Raw genomic sequence first — 17,405 nt, 5'->3', positions numbered from 1 at the left:
TTGGTCGTCAAGAAACGACCATGTCATTTTTAGTAGTTGATCGTCTCTTGAAGAGACGGCCATAAAGACGTGACGCTACTTATTTTTTAAAAAAATCAAGACGAGACGATCATGTGTCATAATCTATTTTTCGATCGTTTCTTCTAGTAACGAAGGGACGACTACGATCTGTAAGGAAAAAATAAATATTTTTATGTAATATATATATATAAAAGTAAATTTCGTTTTAGAATATTGGATTTATTTGTTTTATTACTTTTAATTAATTTATATTAAGGATATTGGTAATAGATAATTGTCATTTTCTAAATATAGCACCAACTTTTGAATTTTACAAATATGACCAGAAAATTTAAATGTGATTTTCGATTTTTAGTTGTTCCAGTTTTATACTTCAAGATTTTCTTGTATATCAATGATATAACAGATCAGATATATCAACAGTATATTAGGTATATATAACTGCTATATCAGCATTCATAGTAGCATATCATTGTTATATCAACACATAATCAGGTATATCAGTTTTATTGATTCATTCAATAATATAACAAATCATGTATATCAATATACATTAGCATTCATATCAAAGTGTAGAAGACATGCATTTGGATTATAAAATGTAAGCATTTCATATAAAATCTATAACTAAAAAAACAGAATTCAATAAGAGAAATTGAACGCGGTAAAGAAAAGTATTAAAATGGTATATCATTGGTATGTCAATATTCATATTAGGTATATCGGTGGTTATAACTCATAATCAAGTATATTAATATTATATCAAATCAAGTATATATATCGTTGTTATATCATCATTCATATTAGGTGCATCATTCGTATATCAACACTCATAATCAAATATATCGATGTTATTGATTCCTTCAATAATATAACAAATCAGGTATATTAACATTCATATAAAGTATAAAAAACTTAAATTTACGTTAAAAAAGATGGAAGTTTCATCTCAAATATGAAAATATATAACACAATATAATTCAATAAAAGAATAAATGAACATAGTAAAGTCAGGTATATCATCGTTCATATTAGTTATATCGTTGGTATATCAACACTCATAATCATGTATATCAATGATATATCAAATCAGGTATATATATTAGGTATATCTGTTCATTGCGAATATATTGGATTTTTGCTTTAGATTGGGCCTCCAAAATTTTCTATTTTTAGAGAATTTAAACGTAGTTGCTATTTTTATAAATTTCTATTAATTTGTTTCTGCTTTTTGCAAGCACCCCTTGTATTAATTACAATGTTGAAAATATTTTTATCAATTAGATTATATAAAAGATTCATTTTCATTTATAAAATATAGTAACCTACTGGAGTTAAGTATCTAACGAAAATATCAATTAATAATATATTAAATATTTTCAATTAATTAAAGTAAATTAGTAAAATATCTTATCTTTCTTATAATTATAATTATTTATTCAATTTAAAGCATACCTCTATTACTTATAATCAATTAATTTATATTTATTTTATTCCAAAAAGAATTAATTTGTATTTAACTGTTGGAAATGAATCCCCTAAAACAAAACACAAATATCATCTATTTTATGTAGAACCAAATATAGCAAACTGTAATTCTAAAAAATATTGTTTCCAAACATTTTGTTCTCAGAGATCTATTATTTGTGGGCATACAATAAAACGACGTTGAACCAAACCGCAATATATTCTTGAATGGAAAGGAAAAGGGCAAAAGGGAAACAGATTTACAAGTAGTGATCAAGTTGAAAATGATATGCCTTTTTCTTTTTTTTCTTTTTATATAATTGATTTTCAAAATGGTAGATTAACGTGATCTATTTGAACAAAATTTATTCTTTCTTTCTTAGAAAATTTCATTTATCAAATCTTGGTTCGCAGGTATGGTATAATTATGAATTTCATTTATCTAACCTAAATTTTTAAGTTGATTGGCAATTTAACATGATACCTCTAGAATGTCTGATGCGGGATCCTCCTCTACTAGTCTTTGGTCTCCACAACTTTTCTTCAATTTCATAGTAATTTTCTCTATGGTTATACTCATGGTTCTAAATAATCCGTTGATACGTCGACATTTCCGTCGACATATCCATGTTTTTATGGGTTTGACATGGACATGAAGGGTGAATCGACATTTCTTTCATAGTACAAGAAAATCGACAAAATATGAAAAATATCTACAAAACGTCACTAATATATACATAATATTAATATGAATTATTTTTAACTAATTTAGAAATAGGAAAATGTTTATTTGTTAATTTAAATATTTTTTACAATTTTTTAATTTTTCTAACTTTTACAAAAATATCCATCGACATCGACATTTAAAACCTTGGTTATACTTATCACCGATTTGGTGATTTTTAAGTGCAGCGAAAGGGAAATTTTTGTTTGTTTTATTGATCAACAGTCTAAATAAAATTTGGGTATGGTTAGGGGTGTTCGAAAAACCCTAAACCCGACAAACCCAACCCAAATCGTAAGGGTTGGGTTAGGTTAGATGAAGCCTTGGGTTGGGTTGGATTGGGTCTCGGTTCAACCTTTAAAAAATCAGGTCAATCCAACTCAACCCGAATTATTTTTGCATATATGTATTTTTCTTAATTATATATATAATAAAACATTTATCTTCGTAGTTACCGTCCATGTAGTGGTAATCTTCGTCCTTCATTTAAGGTTTTCATGTTTTTTTTTATCTTAATCTCAACCCTCCATTAAGTTTCAATCATAACTTGATATTGGGTTGGGTTGACGATCCAATTCGAACCGGACGATTCCTCTCCAACCCGTAAACACTGCTGGATATATAGTTGCCGCATGCAAATGAAATGGAAAGTAGTGCAAACGGTTTCGAAGGGCAAGCTGAGCAGCCATGTTTTTGTGTGCAGCAGCAGACATATATATATATATATATATATATATATATATATATATATATATATATATATATATATATATATATATTAGTGTGAAGAGTGAAGAGTGAAGAGTGAAGAGTGAAGAGTGAAGACCCGTGCGTATCGTAGCTGTAATTCAAACAAAACGGTGGAACTGGAAGCCGCCTCTGGGCTCACTGCTGGTAGCCTCTTATCAACAATGGACGCCAACGGCGCTTTCATATGGAAATAATTGAATTTTACAAGTTACAACCACCCTAATTTGAGTCGCCCAACAATTTTTTCTTTTTTTCTTTTTTTTTTTTAAGAACAACATATGTCTTGGAATTAAATTATATAATTTAATTAATTATTTGTGGGGCACCTTGGATATTACGGTTCCAAAAACTGTTATAATGTCTCAGTTGTTGATTATCCTCTTAATTTGATTTATTTATGCCCCGTTTCTTTGGGATTATTCATTTCTGCAAAATATAGCTATGTGAGTAAACATGTTAGAGAAATGAAAACGAACAAATAATTTCAATATAAATTTCATGAAAGGTAGTTTAAAGTACACTATCAGTCACCATAGGAATACATCGAAGTCCGTCAAAATCGATTTCGCCCATTTGTTTCCTAAATTTATATATACATAAATCTTCATGATCTAGAGAGAATTTGAAGTTTTGATAGAAAGGAATGGGTAGAAAAGTAATTTCAAAAAGTAATTTCAAAATGTAATTTATGTAAAAAAGACCAAAATTTCTTTAAAAAAATTTGGGAATAAAAAATTATAATTTCTTCCCTCAGTACTCTCACTAAAATATTAAGCCGTAAACACTACTTTTTCCCTATATTTCTCTCTTTTGCTGTCAACTCTTAAAATTATTTCTGAAGTATAAGATAAAATTTAGAAATTAAAAAAAAAACTAATTTTCACATTTTCGTTTTCATTTTTTAAATTTGGTTAAGAAGTATGTATTTTAAAAAATAAAAATAAAAATAAAAATAAAAACGTACTAGAGAAAGTACGAGGAAGCAAGTATAATTTTCAAAATATTTTTCAGTCCATATTTATTTTTATTAAAGTAATAATTTAGTCGTTGAACTTTAATTAAACTACTGTGACCAAATCATTATAGGATAAAAATTGATACTTAATTTTGATAATATTTTTTATAGAGACTAAATTATTACAAAAATGGTAAATTGTTACCCATTTAGAAGTAGAAATAAAAGGATTACAATACGGCCTAAATGTTTAAAAAAGTACTTATATGGAAAACGTGTTTTAAACACTCATCTTAAAAGTCATCTCTGAAACTGATAATAGTTGTGAGAATTAAGAAAGAAATGGCTGAGAATGGAGAGAGATTCATATGTAAAATTGTGCTATAAAAGGGGGTTGGTGTAGACCAAAATCTCATCCAGCAACAACCTTTGGCTAGCCAACTACCATGCCAATTGCTTTAGAAACTAGAAAACATGACAAAATTAGAAATTAGGTACACATTATCCTGTAAAAATTTACACTCACAGTATTTTGTGATGACTTCGAACTTTGACTCCCAAAAGTTTGGAAAGAATCAACACAGTGACACCATTGAATACAATTAAACTGTGATTAATCAGTGAAGTGAATGTTATTCACCCTTTGGTGGTTAACAGTAATAGCAACAAAGGGGAAGGCTGCGGAGTTGGTTCCTCATGTTTGAAGTGAAGAGAACTCAAATAGAAGGTAAATTTATGTAGTAAGAGCATCAGGGAGATTTGATCGAGCTCCGAGGACCTTACCACCGACGTCGGGGAAGGTCTCGTGTCCGTTCAACTGACCAACCTTGCCGCTTTTGCTGACCTCAATCGGGTATTTAAGGAGGTGCCCTTGCAGTGGTGCAAATTCCTCTGCTGTGTATTTCTTCCAGTTATCTTCAGCTATCTTATTGACAGTGTTCACACAATCCAAAGTTTCAGGCTCCTTGAAGCAACCATCAATTTTTCCCAAATGTTCAGCCCAGAGCGACATTCTATAGCCATAAATCTGCATAAAGATCACTTGGTTATATGACATTCCAATTCCAAGTACTCAGGGTGGTGTTTATACATTGAATTATCGAATAGAGTTGCGAGCGAACCTGGCCACGTGGATGTTGCTTCTTCTTACCCCATGTGTAACTTGGTTGATATGCACCCATGGCAATCTCAGTGTCCCTTGAACCAGCCATTGATCTTTGGTTTATATTTGCAGACCCTACTATGACATACTCATCATCAACAACCATTCCTTTGGCATGTACATATATCATGAATCTACGGAACTTTTGCGAGTCTGAAACCTGAAAATTGATAATAGACTGTTCTCAGAATATTATATCCTGTTTTCCAGTGATTGTAGAGCTAAAATTTATATTTCCCTCCAATGTAGCACCCCAATTAGATCGAAGCTACACCAATGAACCGTTTATGACACAAGCGCTGTTTTTTCTCTTTTTTTCTTGATAATTGGGAGTTGGAACTTTGCTCCCCTATAACCAAGGATACTTGCACCCACCGGATATACTTGCACCCACCCTAAGGCTGTTTTAAATATGCAACTCTACCAAAATCTAGTTAACTTGGCCAGGAATGAAAGAGTGCCTGAGTTTAAATCTTAATCTGCTCATATAAAACAATGGAAAAGCTTTAGAACACGTGATTACCACATCTTCGGTCTTGGATGAATGACCAGAGGAAGATGATAAGTCCTCGTGCGGTTCCCTATTTCCAAGACAGTAAAAGTTCAAGTAGTCCGAGGGATGAGCATTCTGGATATTCATATATTTCAACTCCCGTCCAATGATTTCATACATCATTTGTATTGTCTGGCCCTGAAAACATAAGATGGTAACTTCAAAATTAAGGAGGTCATAAATATTGTATCTACAAACAAGATTGTCATTGAAGTTTACTTGTTATACTAGTTGATGAGCAGAGGGTTCAAAAACAAGCAGGAAACTCAAGGAGGCAACCAAAAATTCTACAACAACATGAAAGTGCCCGCAATATTCACAAATCTATTCATTTCATACAAAATGGGATGACTAATTTTACAATATAATTATACAAAACAATGACAGTTGATATTATTACCTGCCAAAACAGAATTTCTTGCACAGAAACAGAAGTGGGAGCACCTTCAGGCCACATTGGTATCACAACGTATACAGCAAACCTCTCATTGGCTCTTATCTTACTAGCAATCTTCAACGCCAACTCGATTGGAATAAGATTATCGGCACCTGCAACCCAGATAGTTAAAGAACAATGGAAAAAAGAACAAAGAAGTTGGAGTCTGAAGAGTAGCATCTTGGGTAAGAAAAACAATTCAACAAACAATTACTTGCTTGAAACACCAAGTTTGCTGTTTTTCATCAACTGTTCTCTAAAATACATCGGCACATGCATACGCCAAAAAAGTTTTCTGAACGATCAAAAAAGATCTCACTCGCTTATTTTAGTGTCCAGTTAGTGTCAAAGTATCAAATGTCTAATATGTCGTTCATAGAGATGTAACCAAAACTGAAGTATATGCCTTATAGGTGGTGGCAAGATCACCTGCTTCTTTATATGAAGGCCATGCAAACGATGATCCAAGAAAATACTGATTCTCGATGTATACGAAGCGTTGGGCAGATCTAATAGCTTGGATATATGCTGTTTGAATGCTTTTGTCAATAACCAAATTTTTTGCACAAACAAGATTCTGCAAAGAGAGGATGTCACAATTAATAACCAAAAACCAAATGTATGGCACAGAAAATTTAGACATGGTTCAGCAGAAAAAGTACTCGAGCACTCTAGAATTATCAACGTGAAACATGTCTTTGTAAATTTACTTAATCAAGAAAACAGCAGACCTGCGACTCAGCTTGAAAAACATCTTTGGGAAATCCTTTTAAAGATCCCGAATCTATGGATCGGAAAACCTGTACAATTAAGATTTGTTCTCACAAGTTAGGCATTATTATTAAAATTTAGAAGTTGCATATTATCTTACTTTCAGAATTTACAATCATCAACCTGAACATGCCAATTGTGAGGATCATTTTCCTTGGAAACCCATAACAAAGGATCATCATTGGGAACCGACTGAGATGGACTAAGTATCCAAGATATGCGTTCCAACTTTATTAAAGCATCTTCATGCCAGTGCGATACTCTTTTGAACCGCTGACCTAATTCAGACCATTTTGTGGCTTTTCTCCATCGTTGTTCAAAGTTAGTAAGCACATCATATGCGGCAGGCCCTTCAATTTTGCAATGTAAATCATGCCATGGCTGCCGAGGAGCCTTTGTGCCTCCCTGCTAGATGATTTACAAGAGAAACCATTTAATTAACAGGTCTGCAGGAGCATCAATAAGTTTTTCATAGGTTACACTGTTTAGAGACAAACTATGTTCTAATTACAACAAGCACTCACAGAAAAAGTTGGATTGTGATAATCCTCCTCAAATACAGTGTCAAGATCTTTCAACAACCGATGCTCAGGAGTATCATAACGACCATCACAAAGGTCAAGTCCTCCAATAAAAGCACTGATCTTCCGGTAATTTCCAGATGCTTGCGTATCCACGATCACACATTTCTGGTGGTGGGTGAAAAGGGTTCCAACAACCTGAACCATGAGATAAACTAAAAGTTCAGAGCATTGCTCATTTTAATGTCATCATCTACAAAACCTTTCCCCCATAAAATTCTAAAAATAATGGTCAATGGAGAAGAGATTTTCAAAAATAAAATTGACAGAAGAAAATGCACCACTTGTAATGACTAAAGTTGAAAACACAATAAATTCAAGGCAGGAAATGGATAGAGAATGGAAATGACATGGGAGGAGAGGAAAAAATCAATGAAACCACAAGGTGAGGATTATCACTTCCGATTCTGGAAATTAAAATTAATCACAAACTATACTCTGAAAGAGTCAACGAAAATCCAGTAGATGCTGGAAATATCGAGTATATAAAAAAAAAATAACTCAACAACCACAACATAGATAATTATGAAATTTATTTGAGAATAAAACTTGAAATGACCATAAACTCGGTGGTAATTACTATCACTAACATCTATATATGTGAAATATTCCATTCAAATCAGATTCCCTAATTGTGACCCAAGAGTACATTAGTCAAAGCAGTAACTTAAAATAAACAATCAAAATCTGCGAAGATATCTGATGATATTTATCAGGATTCATTCTCATCATCATATATATTTTATTATCCTTCTAAATAAATCCGTTAAGATTATATTACTAAAAATTTTAATCTAAAGGGTGCAAATGGCAAGATGGAGAGTAAAATGCAACTACTGAGTCTTTTTCCTCTAGAAGTTTCATGATTTCTAAATTACACAAATCAGAGTACCATAGGGGATTAACTTTATATGATAATGATTAAATGCAGGGAAATTATGTTAAAGACCAACATGTAACTGAACCATGGTATAAAGCGTGCCTGTTGCTTAAAAATGCTAAGCTTACTGCTGGCATATCGGGGTGACAGCACACATGACACAGTAGAGTGCTTAAAAAACTTCCGGGTCTCCTCATCATGAGTCTGCATCACTCCAGCCTGAAATTAAATTAAAATCTAAAAAGAATCAGAACAAACATCTGAGAAGGCCTAAATATATATGATGAAGTTCGCTGAACAACCAAACAGGGAAATATAAGAAACTACAAGATACTGTTCACATAGTATTGTTACTGGTCCTTTACCACTAAGAAACTTCTTCATGGATCATTTTGCCTTGATTTGGAAAGAACACGGTTGCTATTCATCTTTACTTCTACATAGGAGATTCATTTTAGCTTCCATCAGCATGGGTCACAAACTTTTACTGGGATCACTGATAGTAAGGAATGTGCTAACAGAGACTTAATTCCACTGACCGCTGAAATACCAGGATTGTATGCACGACTACTAGGGACCAAAATCAGTACCGTGTACATCGTTTTTACCATCCCATAAAAAATACGAGGGAACATGACTATAACTAGAGACTTACCCATAAACTGACCAATTTGAGCAAGTCCACAGGCAAAATTCTATACAGAACACCAACCCACCTAAAATGTACAGGTCCCTCCCGCCTTCCGTTGCATTTTCAAAAACCAGGCGTGTGCATGAACGCACCCAAAGAAATTTCATAATTGCATCTCATGTTTATCCGAAATTGACATGGACCTGACACTTACTAGCCCCATACATAACAGAGAAACGAGAATGATGGCATCTCGCAAAGCAGAGTTCCTTCATTTTGTACAATGCCACCCAAAGAAAAGGCAAAAGACAAAAGGCATGGATTTAATAGAACACGCACCGTATTGATGAAGAACTTGCTGTGGGAGGTCTTGTCATCCCAAACCAACAACAAGACTCGCACCCCTTCCTGTGATTTGTACTTGAGCAATTCCCCCAAGTTCAAATCCCCACCATTAGGCAATGGCTTCGAAGGCTCCCTCACCAGCTTCACCTTATGATATATGGACCAACCGGCGATGTAGACTAAATGGTGAGCTTCCAAAATCGCATGGCATATATCCTCCCAGCAATTCCCATGATTATACATTTTCCCCTCTTCCAATTCAATCTGCTCCAACGTGGAATCAGAAACGTGAGCGTCCTGATAAAGCGTTACAGAACCCCCGTGCCGCACCGGAAAATAGCAATTCCGAACTCCGAAATGATCTGGATCGGCAGCAATGCCGTGACGGTACAGAGGATTGTCCTCGCACTTCGTGAATTTCATTTCCAAACGCACAGCCGCATCCGGTTTAGGCGGTTTCCCAAACGAACCAATAATCGGAAACCAATCATTGATTGTTTCGCCAGAAATTACTCTGCGCGCGGAGACCGTAGCGATGCCAATCAAGTCGGCGCCAAACACGTCGTTGTCCTTCACATGAAACTCAACCTGCGAGACCGGATGAGCAAGCGGGATTTTGAAGTGCTCGTTCCAGATAGGGTTCTGAGAGTTCGAAATAACCCGCGTCCGAGCGACCGTCGCTCCGGCGAGACAAACCGTGACGTAAGGATCGCTAGTAATGATTTTGCGATGGTGCTGGTGATCGGAATCCTTCTTCGAAAACGGTTTCCGACAAGAGGTAAAGGCCGTAAAAAACCGGCGAATACGCTCCGTCAACAAATCCATATTAGGCAAACGGCGCGCCTCAATGATTTTCAAATCGAGGTCGCCGTGAACGTACACCAATGGCTCCGGAGTTTCCTGGCCGTCGTTCATCATGGCGGAACGAGAAAACAGACACCAAAACCACGAAGATGAATCGGGCAAAATGGAAACGAAGAAAGCAGGCGTAATAGAGGGAGTTAATGAAATTAGTAAATTCAAAATGGAGAGCGCAACACAAGGAATATTGAGAACGCGAGCCGTTGGCTAACACCGGAGGAACACGACGGCGCGACGCGAATAGAGGCGGCGGCGGCGGCGGCGACGGTTCACATCTAGAGGAGCATGGTGCTTTCTTCCCGGTGGTCCCCGACGCAGCCAACGGCGAGGGGCGGGGCGGAGCGGAGGGAGGATAACGAGGAAAATAATAGAAAAAGGGAATTGCGGAAAGGTGAAAACCGAGAAGTTTGGGGCAGGACTTTTACATGCTATTTAAAGATTGGACACGTGGCCAAATCCTATCCAAATTCAACTGCCTGCATTTTTCTTCATTGTATTGGTCACGTATGTTTATGTATTTTAATATAATATATTAGGGTAGGGATTCAGCTATCAAGTTCACCATCACATATATATTTCTTTCTTATTTCTTATGGTATCTTTTTCTTCTTAATTTTTCCTTTTTACTATGCTTTGACCAATGTATTTCAAATATACACAAATTTCTTGCATCAATATTGCTTGATTGGGTGCAAAAAGAAAATACTCATTTAGGTAGATGTTTTTATTGCAGGTGGAGGATGGGACTATAGTAACACTGGGTCTTATTTATTTAGTTAGATTTATAACTATATTAAAATATATATTTATGTATTCTCAATTTTTAAATAATTTATATATATAGGCAGTTAAGAGAAAACGTGTGAGCACGTGCGATCTGGAATGGACAGACACACGCATTCAATTTCAAATAAGTCGTTAAACAATGAAGAATGTTGTGGATTTCAAATATTAACTTCAGCCCATATCACACATTTCATTAATTATTTTGACCCTTTTTCATAACAACGATAGATTCTCAAGATTTTTTATTCATTTATTGGTTATTAATATTATATATTCTAATAATACTTAGATAAAAAAAAATGTCTTTTTCTAAAGTAATTTTGATAATTTTTTAAAGTGTTTTCGAGAATTTAATAACACTTTTGTCATATACAGAAAACTTTTATTGGACATTGTTTTCCCTTCTAAAAAAATTATAAATAACGATTAAAGCTTATATGCTATTTACAAAAGCAGCTGAGGAAAAAAAAAAAAAACTATTCTTGGGAACTATCAAATAATCCCTCATTTTTCCTATTTTTGAATATTTAACAACAAAAATGTAAGCAGTGGAAGCAGAAGAAGAACTAGACTTCCACACGGCTTCTGCTACTGCTGGCTTCGAAAGGAGACACCCTTATCATCATACTCTGAACAAATGCTATCATCTGACACAAAATAAAAGATGCCCATCAAGGAAGAAACAGTTCAAAACACAACTATTATGGCCATATAATAAATCATACATTCATGATTAAATTTGTATTTTAGCCCTATAATTTGGGATTTACATTTACATACTATGATCTTAAATGTTACATTATAGTTTTTATAATTTGATTAAATATACCATATGCCAGTAGCTGCTTACATGAGATGTTTCCTCTCTAGATGTGATACATACAAGTGACAGAATATACACGAAGATAAATTGACCAACTCTATTGAAGTTTGAGTTTGGTAAAAAATTGAATAACAATGAATTTTCAAGTAAAGATAAGTGTTTAATACTTTTTTGATCCATATACTTCTAAATTTTATTTATTTTGGTTCCTATGCATTCAAAATAACATTTATGACATTTTGAAATATGTACTTTCAATTTTTATCCATGATAATTCCTATACTTTCAAACGCCCATTTCTATCTTCTATCTTGTATTTTTACAAAGTATCTTATCCCTAGACCTTTTTATTTCATTTAATTTCACCACGACACTACATTCAATAAATTTCTTAAAATATAGCAATAATCGAATGACTTGTGTATAAATTTTGTGTTAAAATTTTTCAAACAAGGACCAAAATTGCATTTTTTTTTAAATTACTGACCAAAATAGATGTTTCTGTAAATATAGGGACTAAAGTGACCGAAAGCTGAAAGTACCGGAACGGAACACCAAATTGGACATTTTAAAAGTACATGGAGCAAAATAAATAAACTTTTATGACCCTAACTTCTTTATAAAAAATTTTTAAGTCTATGACCAACTAAGAAGGGATAGATCCATCAAGCAAAACAGGCTTAGACATGGGATGATGGATGGAAGTATGATTCTTACCGCAGCAGATCCAGCGCACATGATGCTAAATCCAGGGAAATAAAATGGAGCATTTTCAGAGAGGAACAAAGCTGAAAAATACCAACACTCTGTTATCTGAGACCACTGCATTATTGTACTACATATAGGAAATTAGGAATTTAAGAAAGTTACCTGTTAAAGGGGAGAATGCCAATGGAGAAACAACATTGGCAAAGGAAGATATGCCTGAAATGCATCCTTGAGCCTTACCCTGAATAATCAAATCAAATCTACCAATATTATTATGCTACCAACAAAAACCAATCCAGAACCATTATGGAATTCTTAAAAAAAAAAAAAAAAAAAAGACTATACTTCCTATGCATTATTAATCTAGTTTCTTATCTTGATTTTGTAAATTGATTTGATTAAATTGGTATATTTATAGCGGATGATTTTCAAGGGGAAAAAACTTCCCTCGTGAAGATTCAGGAGGAAGCTCCTCCTGAATTTCTATGTGGTCCAGTAGCGTATAGATAGGTGGATCACATAGGAATTATACAAAATTAAAAAATCCACTTGTTCATATGCTACTGGACCACGACCACGCATGAATCCAGGATGAGCTTCCTCCTTAATCTTCAGGATGGAAGTTTTGTCCTTTTCGAGACTGTCCCGTGGTTTTTCTCCTTCCGGTTTTCACGTAGATCTTGGTGTCTCTATTTTATATTGTGTACTTGTGATTTTAACTGTCGACTACACGTTAAAAAAACCCAACATGCTGCCATGGACTTCACTCAATCCAAAAACACAGTTGCATTAAAGATGCAGCATTTTTCTATGAGATAAAGATAATTGCCAACATTAATAAACTAGTGAACAGCTTTTCTCATCATTAAAAATAAGAATAAATTAAAATAAATAAATAAAGCTAACTAATAAACTGATCACTATTGACTATGTTGAAGCTGTTCATCAAAACTAACCTGCTCACTCACACCGACTTGTTTCGACACAATGCTTCGCAACTGTCGATTACAGATATGAAATAAATCAAGTTCAATCAAAATTATTGATCGAGAACAATAAGCTCTAGAGGATAAGGAAGTCTGACACTCACGCAAGGCTGCGAGAAAATAAACAAAATGGAAAACATTGCAGCAACATAGGTAACCTGATTAATTATGGTAAAGTGAGTCATTTCATGACGTTAAACAATTTAAGAAGAAGAGTTGAAATTTTAATTCAATACTGCAATATATAAGGAATCAAATTTATTAAAAAGGATTAAACTGCATTGCGAAATAAGTTGAAAATAAGTACCCGCTCAGCCCAAGCAAAGCTGTAAAGAAGCATCTGCATTCAAAGCCAATAAGACAAATTTAAATATCCATGAACTAGGTAATGTTCAAATTTCTTAACATACACTTTGGGTGATTAGAATAATGTCCACAACGCATTAATAATGTGTTTGAGATTACGAAAAGTATTTTTAAATGAAACGCTTCTTCCATGTACAGTTTTGGAGGAATGTGAATTTACATGAATGCAGTTGAAAAAGAGCCCAACAGAGAGCAGTCTCTCCTCTCCTAGAGCAGGAACCAAGATGGGCATCAAAAGTAGCTGAAGTTATTCATTTAATGGTCAGAACACACTAAAAAAAATGGACGGTCAAATCACTACTAAATCTAAAAATTTTAAGATTAAGCCCAGAAGTTATGGTACTATTTTTAGTATATTCTTAACCAATAACACAGGAAATTAACATAAAAAGAAATGAAGATGCAAACCCAAAATGGAACATAGCATGACATGCCTGTGAAATAGTTGAAGCAGACCCAGAGATCACCATCAAATCAGCAAACTTATCCTTGTTAAAGTGAAATCTGGCTTTTAAATAGTACTGCAATTGGGAAGCCAAACATAGGTCAACATATCAAGTGTCAAAGACAAGCTGTTCAATTGAAATTCAGAAGACACACTAAAGAGTCTGTTACAGTTGTAAAATCTATAATTGAGCCAAAAAGAAGTTCACAACTTGAGCAAGACGAGGATAATCGCCAACACAACAACTAAAGCTTTCTCCTTGATAGTGGACCAAAAAGTTGAATGAAATTATAATTAAAGGTTTTCCCAGGAAAATGGAAGTGAACTTCAGCTGTTGATAAAAGCAATTGACAAAAACTGATCCAAATTAGATCCCTTGGATCAAAAGACTAACCATCATCGAAGCATGAAGGCCAACATCAGCGAGATTGCTGAAAAATGCAACAATGGCCGCTTGTGAAAATGTCAAGCTGCAAATAAAGTAGAAAGAAAAGAGCATTGAAAATTTAAGAATAAACCCAACACTTCCCCCGCAAACCCAGCAAACTATATGGTCCAAACTCCACGACTCCAAAAACAAGCATGATTTCATTCAGATGCGAGAGTATAACTTAAAACTTTAAACTTCCATATATTTTATTAGAGTGCGACTCTCGCTCCAAGTGTCACAAGTTCATAAATGAAAGGACCAAATTACTATCTATAATTGGCTCGATTACTAAATAAAAACAGCTCTTGATCCTGCCCTAATTCAATAAAAATCTAGAAGGCAGAAGAAAAATTGCAAAAGAATTGATGACAGAGATGGAGAAAATTGAACACACACACACACACCTAGTCTTCAACAGGGCAAAAAGGTCCAGCACTGAGGGCAAGGTGGTGAGTAGTTCTTCTTTTTCGGGCGAAACTCGATCGGAAGAAACAGTTTCAATATTCTCCTTGGAAAGTAAGGGAGGAGAAAGATTGCAATCGGCGACGGAATCCGTAAGGAAAACCCTCATATATACTGCCGCCGCAGCCGCCGTGGAAGCCGCTACCTAATCGGCGCTGATAGTGATTAGATAAGAACAGAAATTTAGGAGAAAGGAAGCAGTTATCGGAATACCTGAAAAGTGGATGGAATGGAGAGAAAACGAGCACAGAGAGTCCCGCAGACGAAAGCGGAAGATCCAATCGCCGATAGAATTCCAAAGGCAGAAGCTCGCTGCCGTTCCGGTACATTGTCGGCCTGGAATACAGCCGAAGAAATGAGTGAATGGCCATGGCGTCGGAGAAGAAGGCTACAGTGTTACTGTTAGCGTTCTTTCGGAATTTTAGATATATAAGAATTTTGCGCGCACACGTGGAATTTCTGCCAAAGGCAACTGCTGAAGGAAGAAAGGCACTGACGTGGATAGAGCCACCGGATGTACACGTGGAATTTCTTTTGAAAAGTTTTAGTTTCCATATTTTAATGATTAAAAAACACATTTTCCCTTTTAACCTTTAAACTTTAATTTAAAATAATTCTATTTTATAACTCCCAAGTTTATCGATCTAGATAAATAAGGGTTTTGCATGCACTATCCAACTACATTTGGTTATCAAGGTAACTCGTACAATATTAAATCTTAGGTAGGTGGTATTTATTCTCTCTAAGTCTTTTATGCCATTTACATTTGTCTTTATTGACCACTAAGTCACACTATGATGGTTTATTTTGATCCCATATTTACAAAATTCTAAACCGAATAAAAACCTTTTAATTAATATACAACAATATTTTGTAAGCAGGGTATTATTTTGAAATTTGTGATTAAAAAAATAAATGAGATTCGACCTGCTGAAAAGAAAGAAGAGGAGGATGACACACAATGACGAAAACAATTACTTCATAAAATATAATAACCAAAATACATAAAACCTGAAAATATGAGCAAAAGCTAAAATTATATATAGACTGAACCAAAGTTATTGGACTTGAACCAATTTAACAAATGAGGGATTTTTGTTTTGTTAAGTATAGAGTGGAGATTTGAATTTAGCCAATAAATATGTTGACAAAAAAAAAAAAAAGAAAGAAATCTTACAGCATAAGCTAGAGCCAAGCAATTAACGGTTCCTTCACACAAGATGCTAGTTAGAGTCTTGAACACAAAATAAACATAGAAATACCGTCTGGATCTCCCATACCCCAATATCCCTGCCAATGCCATAAATACAAAATTAAAATTAATTCATCATCATAATCTTCACACACATACTGAAATTACTTGAAATTTAATCAAGCAGCACCAACCCAGGGGAATTACGGTGAGAATCATGGGAATTGTGAGTACACCCTTCCTCCCCAGCTTGTCCGACAGATTTCCGATCAACGGCATCGTCACCAACGTCCCCATCCCCGTCACCTGTCCATCGCAATATCTTATAAATCTTGTTAGATCTCTTGATCGTTTCAACGTCAGTACAATATTAGATGATGAAAGTTGGAAGTTACGTACGGCTTGGTGAACCCCGGTGAAGTAAATGGCGACGGAGCACTCGTCTTCGCCGGGACACAGGGCCGACATCGTGACATCGGTGATGGCTGGAACCACCATCATTGTAGCAAAGGTGTGAAGAAATACAGTCATCAACAGATGCCTCACCCTCCAAATCCCTTCTGTTTCCATCTCTCGGATCAAATCCAAAAACCACACTTCCCGGAATCTAATATATATATATATAACCCTTAATATAAATGCTTGCCTATTACGTAAACCCACCACATTTAATTTCTATTTAATATTGAAAAGAAAGAGAAAAAAGAAGAAAAGGACCAATACTTAGCTTACACACTTTTGAGAAATCATTTGATGAGTTTTGGAGGTGTGAAACTGAATTTTAATTTTGCATTTCAAACTTTGTATTACAACTCTGCAATTTTGAACATGAGTAGCCATTTGAATAATATTTTTAGTAATTGGCTAGCTCCTATTAACTTTATTTTTAGCAGGGTTTAGAGTGTGAAATTACTCTTTTATTAAATGTGATAGAAATAGATCTCTAAAATATAACATGAAATTTAACTAGGGGCTCCAAATCTATGGTTTGGTAGAGACCAAAACTTTCCTAATTAAATAGCAAAATTTTAGGATCCATTTGGTAACGTTCAAGTTTTTTTATCTTGTTT

The 17,405-nt window shown here is 34.4% G+C and overlaps 2 protein-coding genes across 6 annotated transcripts; both read right to left on the bottom strand.

The window, feature by feature from the left end:
* Window positions 1–4,392: 4,392 nt before the first annotated feature.
* On the bottom strand, window positions 4,393–10,544 carry LOC111014077 (phospholipase D delta). Of its 2 annotated transcripts, none has more exons than XM_022288694.2 (10): window positions 9,271–10,544; window positions 8,403–8,519; window positions 7,364–7,558; window positions 6,963–7,247; window positions 6,800–6,868; window positions 6,498–6,645; window positions 6,033–6,181; window positions 5,603–5,770; window positions 5,039–5,239; window positions 4,393–4,944 (listed from the first exon to the last, which is right to left on the bottom strand). In XM_022288694.2, exons 1-10 carry the CDS (start codon window positions 10,192–10,194, stop codon window positions 4,651–4,653), a joined length of 2,550 nt encoding a protein of 849 aa, XP_022144386.1. In that variant the 5' UTR covers window positions 10,195–10,544; the 3' UTR covers window positions 4,393–4,650. The 2 variants fall into 2 exon arrangements, with proteins under 2 accessions (XP_022144386.1, XP_022144387.1); XM_022288695.2 differs by having other exon boundaries at window positions 6,963–7,244.
* A 747-nt stretch (window positions 10,545–11,291) lies between these two features.
* On the bottom strand, window positions 11,292–16,935 carry LOC111014084 (Major facilitator superfamily protein). 4 transcript variants are annotated; one of them, XM_022288704.2, is made up of 14 exons: window positions 16,735–16,935; window positions 16,530–16,641; window positions 16,321–16,433; window positions 15,357–15,479; window positions 15,086–15,288; window positions 14,646–14,721; window positions 14,241–14,327; window positions 13,967–14,047; window positions 13,748–13,780; window positions 13,545–13,598; window positions 13,411–13,452; window positions 12,617–12,695; window positions 12,464–12,534; window positions 11,292–11,570 (listed from the first exon to the last, which is right to left on the bottom strand). In XM_022288704.2, the coding sequence occupies exons 1-14, from the start codon at window positions 16,903–16,905 to the stop codon at window positions 11,490–11,492; spliced, it is 1,326 nt and encodes a 441-aa protein (XP_022144396.1). In that variant the 5' UTR covers window positions 16,906–16,935; the 3' UTR covers window positions 11,292–11,489. The 4 variants fall into 4 exon arrangements, with proteins under 4 accessions (XP_022144396.1, XP_022144398.1, XP_022144399.1 ...); XM_022288706.2 differs by lacking the exon at window positions 13,545–13,598; XM_022288707.2 differs by lacking the exon at window positions 13,967–14,047.
* Between the last annotated feature and the right edge of the window lie 470 nt (window positions 16,936–17,405).

The sequence above is a fragment of the Momordica charantia genome (genome assembly GCF_013281855.1).
Source record: "Momordica charantia cultivar OHB3-1 chromosome 8 unlocalized genomic scaffold, Mcharantia_2.0 BLBB01000008.1, whole genome shotgun sequence".
Taxonomy (NCBI): Eukaryota; Viridiplantae; Streptophyta; class Magnoliopsida; order Cucurbitales; family Cucurbitaceae; genus Momordica; species Momordica charantia.
Note: the sequence above shows the minus strand (reverse complement) of the source record. Positions and strands in the feature narration are given on the sequence as shown.

What these genes read in the sequence shown, in the direction of transcription:
- LOC111014077 (XM_022288694.2), bottom strand. Translation starts at nt 10,194, where the DNA reads ATGATGAACGACGGCCAGGAAACTCCGGAGCCATTGGTGTACGTTCAC. An exon ending in AAGAAATTCTGTTTTGGCAG is followed by an intron (nt 5,771 to 6,032) that starts GTAATAATATCA and finishes TTATGTTTTCAG; the next exon opens with GGCCAGACAATACAAATGAT. An exon ending in AGCAACATCCACGTGGCCAG is followed by an intron (nt 4,945 to 5,038) that starts GTTCGCTCGCAA and finishes ATCTTTATGCAG; the next exon opens with ATTTATGGCTATAGAATGTC.
- LOC111014084 (XM_022288704.2), bottom strand. Translation starts at nt 16,905, where the DNA reads ATGGAAACAGAAGGGATTTGGAGGGTGAGGCATCTGTTGATGACTGTA. An exon ending in TCACCGGGGTTCACCAAGCC is followed by an intron (nt 16,642 to 16,734) that starts GTACGTAACTTC and finishes TGCGATGGACAG; the next exon opens with GTGACGGGGATGGGGACGTT. An exon ending in GCTTGGCTCTAGCTTATGCT is followed by an intron (nt 15,480 to 16,320) that starts GTAAGATTTCTT and finishes GCTGTATTCCAG; the next exon opens with GCCGACAATGTACCGGAACG.